The 13,020-nt window shown below is 36.8% G+C and overlaps 1 protein-coding gene across 1 annotated transcript; it reads right to left on the bottom strand.

Annotated features, from left to right (window-relative positions):
- Positions 1–1,489: 1,489 nt before the first annotated feature.
- LOC115787576 (sperm acrosome membrane-associated protein 4-like) lies at positions 1,490–5,084 on the bottom strand. The gene is made up of 3 exons (XM_030740318.1): positions 4,958–5,084; positions 2,839–2,949; positions 1,490–1,704 (listed from the first exon to the last, which is right to left on the bottom strand). Exons 1-3 carry the CDS (start codon positions 5,010–5,012, stop codon positions 1,490–1,492), a joined length of 381 nt encoding a protein of 126 aa, XP_030596178.1. The 5' UTR covers positions 5,013–5,084.
- Between the last annotated feature and the right edge of the window lie 7,936 nt (positions 5,085–13,020).

Here is a 13,020-nt window from a genome sequence, read left to right as displayed (position 1 = left end):
TTTACCTGCTTCACACACACCTCATCATTCCTTGCGAGATAATAGAGCATTTTACAGCAGGACACGCTCTGAAAGGTACAGGGCAGTGTTCAGGACTAAGATTAGGAAAGGCTAATCCACCGCGGTGTGGAGATTTTCTCTAAACATAAACGCTAAACTGGGAAAAACACTTTACCCTGCATGACATTAAAATGCTTACCTTTGCATGGAGATCTGGGTGACTGGTTTGCAGATGTCGTTTAAGATTTGCCGTGTTTTTACCCGAGATAGTCGCCCCACATGGTTTACACATCGTTTTGTTTGTTACAATGTCAAAGGACAAATGTGTCCATACATCGGCTCTTCTCTTTCTCCCTGCTGACATTGTTTACATAACTTAGTTCTATCAGAAGTAAAGACAAATCACAGGCTAGTTTGGTCTTCCCGGGTTTAGAGCAAATTTGTGCAACTGTGCGTTTGATTGGATGCTTTCCTAACTTGTCCCGCCCTGTCACCAAATTAAATCAGTTCTGATTGGATGTCGTCCCTGCCAAGCATTTTCATCTTGTTTTCATTCGTTGACAAATGTGTCAATTAATTTTGTCATCATTTTATAAATAAAATTGAATTGAATTGAATTGATACACTCTGATATTGTTCTTGAATTGGTCTTGACTTGGTTTCGGACCCTAAAAGTCTTTGTCTGTCTCGGTCATGATACACTCTGGTCTTGGTCTTGAATTGGTCTTGGGTTAAGTGGTCTTGACTACAACACTGGAGTATGAAGGTTAATTTTTGCAAGGCTTTATTAAATATACTTATTGTACAGCAACACCAAGATAAGAAGGTCAGAGAGAAATTTTTTCATATTTGCTTTAGTTTATGGGGGTGACCCTGAACTCATTAAGAAAGGGAGATTTTCCACAGCATGATTTTCTTTTGCTACTGTAATAACAGCAGCAATAACTACAACTGTTGTCGTAGGGTCTTTAGCTTACAATATAAAGCACCTTGAGGTGACTGAAATAAAACGGAATTGAACTGAACATGAATAATACATAGCAAAACATAAAGGGACTTATACACAAGGACCCAAAATTAAATAACTTGTCATCATAATCACCATGGGTCTGCTATAGAGTGGCAGCCAGTCCAGGGTGAAGAAGAAAAAGATGGATGGATGGACAGATGGATGGATGAATAATTAACATAAGACTTTATTTTCCTTAAAATCAGCATTAAATAACAGCTGACATTACAATGTGTCAAATTTATGAGCTCTACATAGAAAAAACATATGTACAGTAGTATCAATTATCAACTTTTCATATACCCCCCTGTCATTTGCCCTTACAGAAAAAGTTGTCATTTTGAGCACATTATAGTATCACAGGGACACCTACATATTAGAAATGTTATTTGAATTGTATTTAAGAAATTGAAGGTTAAAAAGTGATTGCTTATGAAATGTGAATTAAACGTGACACTGTTTAGTGTCTTCCTCTCGTCTTTAAAGGATCCACTGGCTCCAAACTGCCACGAGGGCAGCACACAGAGCTGCAGTCAAGCCGGCCTGGATGGAGGCAGCTCCATTGCACAGGTTGGTGCTGCAGCACGTCCTGGTGATGGTGTAGTTCAGAGACAATATGGAGCCCGTCTCATTTTTGCACGCTTCTTGTTCTATGCAGCCTCGTTCATGGATGCGCAACAGGTCACCGGAAAACTCTGAGAGAGGAGGAGAGTTTATCTTCGGCTTGTTTATCTATAGCTATCTCACATAATTCTTTGGACACAAATATACAGATTTAAATATGAGCATCAATTGTCACTAATATTATATTTCATGTAACAGCCAAATGCTGCATGTAATATACAAAGTGGTTTGGATGTCAGACATTTTCCTTGAACCTTGAACCTGAGCCTATTTTGACCTATTTGTGTCAATCAAATTTTATTTTGGTCCTCTTGATATGATATTCATGAAGACACCTGACCCTATATATACAGAAAATCACCTGATCCTTAAATTTAAAAAATTATTTACATTTAAAATTCTGTATTCTTTGTTTACACCTATTTTAATTCTTTGCATATTATTATTATTATTATTAATATTTAATTTAAAGTATTTCACATTCTCATTTTTCATTCATAAACATTTATAGATGTCATGTGTGCCCATTATATAATTCTTTTGTGTGTACATTATTTCTAAAACACATGACTAATTTGCAGATTTTTTGCATGAAATTTTTTGTTTGCTTTTATTTTTTTTAAAATATGTTAAATAAATTAAAGTCATTTTTTGTGTTTAATATTTATATATCATATTTGGAGTGTTTTCATTCAGAGACAAAAAATATTATCAGTTACTGAATTAATTAGATCTGTGATTGTTGTATTTCTAAAATCCTGGCTGTGTTCCTTTCCTTTACCTACTTTAAATTCACATAATTTGAATGCTGATGCTGATACTTTTAGACAGATGTTTAAACTTGATAATCTTCATGTGAAAAACCTGCAAAATGTTGCCATTTAAAAACATCTATTAGCACTATCTCTGCCAATATAACTTTTTGTGTATGTATGAATACAAAAATATTCTGGTAAGTCCTGAATATTAGTGATTTATGAGTCACTAGTGAGTTCAAACAAGTGTTAACCTTACAGTATAAATATATTTGTGCCAGTAATAACAGCACGTTGAACTCTGAATTTCTGTCTCTAAGCTGCTTTTTAACACAGTAACCAGTTCAATGGAAAGTTTAACCACTATTCAAAGACATCAAATTGAATACGCTTTTTAATTCATTGTTCCTCTGTAGCTATGGCACTGAAAGTTCAGGGTGTTTCTCTTACTCGCAACTGCGGTGTAGCAGTCGGTCTGAGATTCTGTACAATTTACAGGAACCGTGCGTAGGCAGTAGCCAACGACCTCGATATCACATGTTTCACAGGTGAGGGATTCAACTGTGGGAAAGGAGAGCAATAAAAAAGTGTCACAAAGTATCAGAAACTTTTAATCAACAATATCAAATATCTGACTCCATTTAATTACATCTTTATCAAAAAATTCACCTGCTTTAATCACAGAGTACACAAGTATAACTTGTTTTGTTAACCTGTCAAGGTGCATTGGCTGCTGATGAAAAGCACCGATTAGAGCTATGCAAAGTGGCACTCCTATTTTTGGGCCACTTACAGATAGTTATGCTTGTATTTGCTCAGGTTTGAGATATACGAATGTCCTTTGTCTTATCTGAAAAATTACAGCTGAATACATTTAACAGTAACTTGTTTTTGCAGATACAATGTGAAGGTAACTTTACACAAAAACATTTGTGCCATTCTTTCTGCAATGGAAATATTTGATGGGAGGTTTTTTTTCCAACTCTGTTTCACACATAGGTTGCTTTGTTTTGGCCTTTGTCCCCAGTTCATCTAAAACCAGCATGACAGGTTTTAACTTTGATCTTTATCATCTGCAGTGTGTTTACTGGTTCTTTTCTTAGACTATTTTAGGTTTTTAGCTTTCTCATGAACTCAAAACCACAAAAAGCTTTGTAACACATCAATAAAGATTGAGGAAACTGTTTTGAATTGTTTGCATTATATGCAGGTGACAGACCTCAAGATGGAACAACAAACTGTTGATTCTATAAGTCTGTGAAACACTAATGAAAGGATGCAACAGCACTCATAAAAAATATTTTTTCATTAGGATAGCATTTTCTAACACATCACTTTGGTTTGTTTCATTTTCAGACCCCTCGTGCTCAACGGATGGGGGCTTTGTTATCTTAAAAAAGACTGATTGCATTAGAATAGAAATGCTTCATGATGTGATAAAGATGATCACTCCTAACAAGTTTTTTTTTTTTTTTTAGCGGCCCTTTAGTTTAAGGCAGTAGTTCCTAAACTGTGGAGGAACCACTGGCATTGAGGAACAGGGTAAACACACAAAGGCGAGTTTGCTGACACTATCATGCTGACACTTATTTCACTAAAATTCAGCTGGATCCTTTTTTATTGTTAGTGACTGATAAAATAAATAAATAATAAATTCTGGGTGACAGCAGGGAGTGAACTTTTTCTTAAACCCTTGAAAGGTTTGAGAATCCACATCATAATGGTGTCACTGGCCAGGAAACTGACACTGTTTGCTGGCTGCAGGTCTGATAAAGGCCTGTTTTCTTCCAGACTTAGACTTTTTTACTTGGTGGTGATCTTTTTTTTTTTTTCCATAACCCTGCAATGTTCACCAGAACATTAACGATGTCGTAGTTCATCCAGCTCACAGTCGGATCACAACTCACCTGAGAATGACAAATGTGACCTGAACCTATTTGGGTAAAGACCCTTTACAGGCAAGATTGATTAAATTCTCACCTATACTGTAAAAGGAGAAGCGATTCTTGTGACTTGTGAATGGACGGATGGCAGATGCCTTGACATGGCATAAACTTATTAGTCTTTTAGCCTTTGCTGCTTAAGCTTACATTTTTGTTTATCAAATGGTCAGAAATAAGAGGAAACTGGACAGACTTCTGTTAAATAAGGTAATACAGAGTCTTTGCTATATGTGGACCAATCGTGCTTTTGTGCCCAGTCACCCTCCAAAAAAAACATTTTGAACCAGGAAAAACTCTGTTACTGTTTATCTTCATGCCTTTTAAGGGTATTTTAATAAAAATTTGGAAAAATAGTGGTATATGGCTCTTGAACAGTAGTCTAAATGCACTGATTTTGTGAAATCACACCCATCAGAAACAGTGCTAAACAGTATCCTCATCTGTTGATTTGCAGGTGTAGAAAAATAAATCACAACACTGAAGGTATGAGTTAAGTTTTTTGTAAATTTCTCTTGATGCTTTTTTTCACAGTAATAAAAAGGGTGTTACACATTTCAAAGTATTTCTGAAAATGACTACATAAGTTGTTCTCCTTTGAACCCAAGCACAAAAACAAAATCTCCTACCTGTTACAAACAGAGTCATCACTGCTGCACAGCTCCACAGCAATTTTGTCATCATGATGTTTTCAGATGTGCGCTGGTGAAAATTCTCCCAAAAGTCTGCTGGTCTTTATGTATTTAGGAACTTTCTCTTACAGCAGCTATGAGATCTCTACTTTGAAAAGCAACGTACTCATATCTTTATTCATGGGGGAGTTATATCAGAAATGTACGTCAGCTGGGCTGATAAAGTTTGTTGAGGGTGTCACATTCCTGTAACATGAATTAAAACTGCGCTTAATACACTCCCTTAAAGTACAGAAGTGGTTCCCATCGTTTTTATGCCTGACTTATACAGTCCTGTTAAAAAGTATTTGCCTCCTTCCTGGTTTCTTAGCTTTTTTGTATAATTGTCATACTACCATATTTCAAATCATCAAACAAAAGTTAATACTAGACAAAGATAACACAAGTAAATACAAAACGATGGTTTCATTTATTAAGGGAAAAAAGCTATCCAAACCTACCTGGTACTATGTAAAAGATGAAGCTGGAGCTGAGAAACAAAGTCATTGACCTCTATCAGTTTGGAAAGGTTTGTAAGGCCATTTCTAAGGCTTTGGGACTCCAGCAAACCACAGTGAGAGCATTATTGACATACGGAGAACACTGGGAACAGTGGTGAACCTTCCCAGGAGTGGCCGGCCTACCAAAATAACGTCAAGAGCACATGGACTGCTCATCCAGGAGGTCACAAAAGAACCCAGAACAATATGTAAAGAACTGCAGGCCTCACTCTCCTCAGTTAAGTTCAGAGTTCAATAAGAAAGAGATTGGGCAAAAATGGCAGCTGTGGGAGAGTTCTGAGGCCAAAACCACTGCTGACCAAAAAGAACTGAAAGGCTCATCTGACAGTAGCCAAAAAACATCTTGATGATCCCCAAGACTTGTGGGGAAATATTCTGTGGACTGATGAGACAAAAGTTGAACTCTTTGTAAGGTTTGAGTCCCATTACTGTCATGAAGCACTATGTGTCTTAAGGTTTTGAAGACTCAAATGCAGGACTAAACATTAAGCAAGCTTTAATGCTTCTTAGTCCAGAGAATCAGAAATCACTCGGAGATAGCAAAGTGCTAAACCAGGGAACCTAAACAGAGACACACCAAGAGTTGAACTCGGGAAACACAGGGGAACGCAGAGCAACAGACAGCATATGGATGGCACAATAAAGGACAAGGGGATCCTCAGACAATATATACGAGATTTATTGATGTCATTTTGCCTATCTGATAAATTAAAATAGAATACATTTAACAGTATTTGTCTCTGCAGATAAAATGTGAAAGTGACTTTAAACAAACATATTTGTGTCATTCTTTCTGCAATGGAAATAATTAATGGGAGGTTTGTTCCAACTCTGTTTCACACATAGGTTTCTTTGTTTTCATCCTTGTTCTCAATTCTCCCAAAAACCAGCCTGACAGGCTTTAACTTTGGACATTGTTCTGAACTTTATCATGTGCAGTCTGCTTACTGGCTATCGGAGATTGAGACTCTTTTGAATTGTTTGCAGGTGACAGGTGCAGGTGAATTTGTTTCCAGATGAAACAAAGCGTGGCCATCGCATTCTGTCAGACCAGCTTCTTGCCACTGATTTTAAGTCTGTGAAACTGTAATGAAGGGATGACATTATATACACAAGACAATGCATGACACAGAAAATGGCAACTACCAAAATAAAACAGGAAGTGAGACATAGATGAACAGGGGAATGGAATTCCTGTGACACAGGGAAAGAAAGGAGGACAAGACAGGAAAACATAGAAAAATCAAGAACAAATGCAGACAAAACTGAAACAGAATGGAACATAAGAGAGAATTAACTAAAAAAAAAAACCTCAGAGTCAACAATAAATTAAACTAACAAGAACTGGAAACTCTACATAGAGGAATATAATAAAGCTTTATAAGGAAACCATAAAGAGAGCAGACAAGAATTCTAAACTTCTAACTACTGGGACTTAATCTAAAGAAACAATTCAGCAAATAGTAAACAAAAGAAACAAATCATTCTCAAAACCAATGGAAAACATGAACTCATAAAAACTGAGGGTCTGAGAACCAGGGACCATGACAGTTACATCTGGTGTAAAACTAACAGCATTTCACAAAGAGACCATCACACCAACAGTCAAACATGGTAGTCGCCATGGCACACTGTATGGCAGTCCAGGTAGACCCAGAATGCAGGAACCATCAAGTAAAAGTGAACTTAAATGTGGTTTATTTATAAAATGAGACAACAAACAATAATTGCACTAAACTGGGGCTGGACAGGTGCCAGAACTAAAACTAAGGAAAGCATGAAACGGGGAGACACACAGCAAGGGGGTCATCAACGATGACACAACAAGAAACAAGAGGAAATGCAAACAATATATATATATTTTTTTATATTTATATATATATATATATATATATATATATATATATATATATATATATATATATATATATATAGAGAGAGAGAGAGAGAGAGAGAGAGAGAGAGAGAGAGAGAGAGAGAGAGAGGGGCTAATGAGGGGAGTGACAACAGCTGGAAACACAGTGAACAGGTGAACATAATCACACTAAAGACACAAGAGAAGCAAAACAAAACACAGGGACAGAAGATCGTCAAAATAAGACAGGAAACAAGATGAGGAAACACGGAAACTTGACACATAAGGAGGCAAGTACACAAAGGGAACGTAAACATAACTAAACAGAACCTAAAAGGAAAAAACACAAAACGTCGGGCATGAGGCCCAGGACCATGACAGTGGTAGTGTGATGTCTGGTCATCCAGGTCCTTGTTGTAATTGATGGAACCATCAATTCTGCTTTCTACCAGAAAAATCTGAAGGAGAATGTCCGGTCATCAATTTGTGCCCTAAAGCTCAAACTTACTTGGGTTATGCAGCGGGAAAATGACCTGAAACACACTCAAAAAAAAAAAGGTTTTGGAGTGGCCTAGTCAACATCTGGACTGAAATCCAGTTGCGATGCTTTGACATGACCTTAAACAGGGCGTTCATACTCAAAAACACTCCAGTGTAGCTGAATTAAAACAGTTCTGCTAAGAAGACTGGACCACAAATCCTCCACAGTGATGTGAAAGACTCACTGCCTGTTATCACAAACACTTGATTGCAGTTCTTACTGCCACGAGTGGCACAATTAGTTATTAGGTTTAGCGGGCAATTACTTTTTCACAACACTGGAGTTCTGAAGATGTTGCATGCACAAAATTATACAAAGGATATAATTTGCTGAACAAAAACTAAGCCAAAAATGCAGAAACAGTATTTGAAAAACAAGCATGCCACACATTCAGTAGCATGTTGAACCACCTTTAGCAGCAATAACTTAGTAATGGCTTTCTGTATGACTATCAGTCTCTCACATTGTGGTTGACTAACTTTTGTCCTAGTCTTCAGAAAGTTGTTCAAGTTCATTGAAGTTTGTGGGAATTTGTTTATACACAGCTCTGTTAAAATCCCACCACAGCATTTCAATCAGGTTGAGGTCTGGACTGACTACGCCATTGCTGCACCTTGATTTTTTTTTTTTTTTTTTTTTTTTTTCAGCCATTCTGTGTTAGATTTGCTGCTGTGTTTGGGATCATAGTCCTCTTGCATGACCCAATTTTAGCCACTGTAGCAGACAGTATCAGGCAGATGTTTTCACATTTGACTCTAGAAAACTTTGGTATTCAGAGGAATTCATGGTCGACTCAATGACTGCAATGTGCTCAGATTCTGTGGCTGCAAAACAAGCTCAAATCATCACCCCTCCACCACCGTGCTTGATAGTTGTGTTTTTTGCTGATTTGCTGTTTGGTTTTCACAACACATGGAGCTGCTTTGTGTTCACACACCTGAATGCTCCAGATTAGCAAACTGCCAAAATGTCTGTTTTTTTGTTGTTTTTTTAAAGGATTTGTTTGATTAACAGCACATGGCTACAACTTACACTATTGAATCCTGTGGAAGCAGTAAGTACTTCTGCACAAACAGTTATAGTAAAACACTGCTTACACATTGACTGATGGAAAGTAATAATAATTAAGTAATTTTTCATCATGTCATATGCACAGCTGTTAAATACAGAAAATGCAACTACAGAAATATTTTCCCACATCGTTTTGGCGCCCCCCTCTTGTGCGGCGCCCCTATGCATTGCATATAGTGCATACCCCCTTTTTGCGCCACTGCGTCTAAGTAAAGGACCCACAAACTTCCTCAGTTCCTGCTCTGGACCTAATTTGTGTACATAACTTTGTTTTTGGTGCAGAAGTACTGTGAGGCTAAAAATGCTTTTTAAACATTTTTTATTTATTTTCACAGCAGTGTTTTATTCAATAAGACACATAGAAATTAAAAGGATAACTACAAAAAGCAAAACAACAACATGGAAGATTTATACTCAACGTCTTCCTGAAACATCTCATTGATCAAGTTCCATGATGTTGATATCTGAGGTTTGTGTTTTATATGAAAAATAGAGCATCACTACATGACTGTGTAAATAAGTATGCTTATTAATTCAAGGAAAGACTTCATTTGTGATAGTGTTTGATCATGCAAAGAACCCATTTGTTCTTTTTTTTTATTTTTTTTTATTTTTTTAATTTAATGGAGCATAGTACCAGTGGATTTAGCCAGCTCTGTGTGAAGTTTTATCACAGCATGCTACCCCACACAGAGGCCAGGACGGCTGCAGTAATGGCGGCAGAAGAGGTGATCATTGTGGATGGGGCACCGCTGGCGACTGTGTTGCAATTATCTGTAGAGCAGCAGTTGATTTGGACCTGGTAGCTGACACCCAGCAGGGAGCTGTTAGTCGTTACGTTGCAAGACACGCTGTTATCCAAACAGCCCTGGGATTTGAAGCCCGAGAAGGAGGTGACTGCTGGGAAAGCTGGGGAGAAAAAAGGTTTGTTAGGCAATTGAGACTTACAGATGTGACGAGTGACTTTTAAGCACATTTTAGGGTTACGGATATTTAATCTTAATTTTATATTTTTTTTCTCTGTGTGTGTGTGTGTTATTTAAATACTACACTAAGTTCTTTCTTTCCCTACTGGTTTACCTTAAACCATAAAACACACCCAAACAGGAAGCTCACAATTTAAGAATAACCAGTTGGACTGATTTCTCAGCTACATTTATACAACTTCACCAGTCCTGTAAAGTAGAAATTTTCCACTGCCTTGCAGCTACTACCACACCCTACTGGAGGAGCAGCTGGGCACAATGGCTGTGTTTATTTATGTGTGAAGGTATTTGTGAGTGATTTAATTTTTTGAAAGGTGTGATGATTTAGACAATTAGGAGGTGACCTACTTGCTGTTCCAGCATAGCAAATGCTGCTGCTGGATGAACAGTTCTGTGTGCCCTTGCTCAAGCAAATCCCCATCAGACCAAAGGAGCACTGGTTGCAGGTCAGGGAATCCACTGAAACACACAAAGGAAAGCACAAAAGTTCAAATCAAACAGTACTTTGAGTTGACCCAGCAGCATTTTGACAGGGGCTCAGTAGTCGTTAACACATTCACTTGGCACTGGTTTGCTTCCAGTCAAAGACATACATCCTCCTTGCATCAGGAAGGGCATCTGGTGCAAAACTCTGTCAAATAAAACATGCTGAGCTACCTGCTGTGGTAACCGTTTGTGACAAGGAACAGCTGAAAGTAGCTTTCTCTCTACCAGTGAAACAGATAATTGGTTCACTTACGTTGATTAAGAAATCAAGTTCTTTTTTCCCAATCAGTTTTGCTCTGTGCTAGCTTATTACAGCTCATGGTACACTGCAAACGAAAATTTCTGAAGCAAGCAGAAACTGTCAACCCCAAGTTAAATAAGCAATCAAGCTTATATGTCAAAAATCTATCATGTCAATTTTAACGGCAAAGTTGACAACAAGATCCTATGAAAAAAGAAAGGATACCAATTAATTCTAATGAATGGGACATTAAAAAGGCTTTATTTAATTTGGAAAACAGAAAAAGATTAATTCTGTTATTGATCATAAATGCCCCAGATGCCTGAACTCTTGTAGACCTCATCCTCAGTAGCTGCTCAGTCACTTCAGATATTAATGGGTCTCCACCCAGCTAGCTCCCCAGAACAAAGTCAGATTAATGTCTGAATAATCCTATGTGAGAACAGAGCTGGCAAATATCCAGAGAATGCAAAGGTCCTGCTTCCTGCATATACGTCCCAGGTGCCACTGCTCAGCAACACAAAAAAAATGGTGTATTTCCAGAATGTGAGAAAGAGCATCTCTGGGCAGAGCTGGACCAGATTCTCCTCACGCTGTGTGGTGCTCATGTGGGAAAACACTTCTAGTTTGCCCAAACAACACAAAGCAAGCAGAAGAAAATTTTAACAGTCTCTGACAAAGAGTCCCAAATCTATTTTAAAAAACACCACTACTACAAAAATAAATTACTAGAACCCAAAAAGTTTAACTTACCAGTGCTAATTATTTAAAAGATTTCAGGGGAAAAAATATACTTTTTTTTTTTTTAGCAACTCTTCTCACTATTTTGTATTATCAATTAATCTAAGAAATAGGTTATGTTATTTATTATATCTCACTGTTAACTGATAGACAACTGATTGGCCAGTCTTACCCAGCATGAAAGATGCAACAGCTGCAACAACTGCGAGCAGGACCTTTCCCATCTTGTGTTGATTTGGTTGTTGGCCTTGGTTAAAAGAATGAGTCCTTCCACAAAAAGGCAGCTTCTTGACAAACTAATGAGCCAGTTTGATGGGGACAGATTTATATGTTAAAAGTGTGATGGGAGTGGACAACAGGTTTTTCCTGTTTTTTTTGCTTATGTTGTCACCTCAAGGCGGAGTGGATGGGAGTGTTAATGAGAGAAGGCATGTCACAAAGGATTCAAGCACTGAGACTGAAAATCTTTAAAAAAGAAAAAACAAAAAAAAAACGAACTACTGACTTCATGTGCCTGCTTTTCAAGTAGAATATTTCCGTTAATTACAGAATAATTCAATATAAGTTTTGTAGTTTTTCCTCAAAAAATGGCCTGTAACAAAAATCATACCAAGTCCCAAATCTTAAAGCAATCAATTTATCGGGATTATGTTATTCAAAAACAGCCAAAAACCCAGAGTATTCAGTTTAATCTCACAAGCAACAACTTGACAAACTAAAAAGATAATATTTGGATCTTTAACTGAACTAGAATTATTTCTGGTCATAAAACCCAAGAGTCATTTCCTTTTAGTCCCTGTGCCAAAAAAAAAAAAAAAAAACTTCTCTCTCTCTTGTATAAATGAATTCAAAATATTTCAGACAGTTAAAATTGCAGGTGGATACTTAAAACACTTCTCCATCCTCTAAGGAAATATTTAAGAGGAGATATACAAAAATATTTCTAATCAGTTTTTTTCCCTTCATCTTAATAACTACAACAAAGCCAAAAGCCAATAAAAACACCAAGAGCCCGCGCTGTTGCAAACTGGTAAGTCTTGCAGTTTTAGAAGAAAAAAAAAAAAAGACCTGTGTTTCATTATCAAATAAAGTTCACACCTGTAATACCACATTTGTTTTTCTCTCCAGTTTGGACTGATTTATTTAAAGAATTCAAAGTGTCTACATAAACATTTTAACAAAAAACTAATGTTCTGCTCTTTTGGAAGTGTTGCCAAACTAGCTGAGTTTGAGCATAATCCTTTTTGCAAAATGGAAAATATGTAAATCAAGAGAAAGTTTAATCTGTTTCAGTATAAGCCAACAGTGTGTGTGTGTGTGTGTGTGTGTGTGTGTGTGTATATATATATATATATATATATATATATATATATATATATATATATATATATAATTAATCCCATATATTCAACATATACACTAGAAATATAACAGGGGCTTGTGAGTAATGTGCAGTGTGAATGTTACACAAAAGGAAGAAAATTAAACTAAACTGTCAGAGCTTTTTTTTAAACTAAGGAAGACAAAACAAAAAGACTCACTGGCATGGAAGTCAACAGAGAAAGAAATGTTTACAAAA

Source organism: Archocentrus centrarchus, chromosome 11, assembly GCF_007364275.1.
Source record: "Archocentrus centrarchus isolate MPI-CPG fArcCen1 chromosome 11, fArcCen1, whole genome shotgun sequence".
NCBI classification, from domain to species: domain Eukaryota; kingdom Metazoa; phylum Chordata; class Actinopteri; order Cichliformes; family Cichlidae; genus Archocentrus; species Archocentrus centrarchus.
Note: the sequence above shows the minus strand (reverse complement) of the source record. Positions and strands in the feature narration are given on the sequence as shown.

Bases quoted from the DNA above. Each gene is read 5' to 3' on its own strand.
- LOC115787576 (XM_030740318.1), bottom strand. From the start codon at position 5,012: ATGATGACAAAATTGCTGTGGAGCTGTGCAGCAGTGATGACTCTGTTT. The intron at 2,950-4,957 runs GTAGGAGATTTT...CCTTTCCCACAG, and splicing joins GATGACTCTGTTTGTAACAG to TTGAATCCCTCACCTGTGAA. The intron at 1,705-2,838 runs GTAAGAGAAACA...CTCCTCTCTCAG, and splicing joins CTGCTACACCGCAGTTGCGA to AGTTTTCCGGTGACCTGTTG.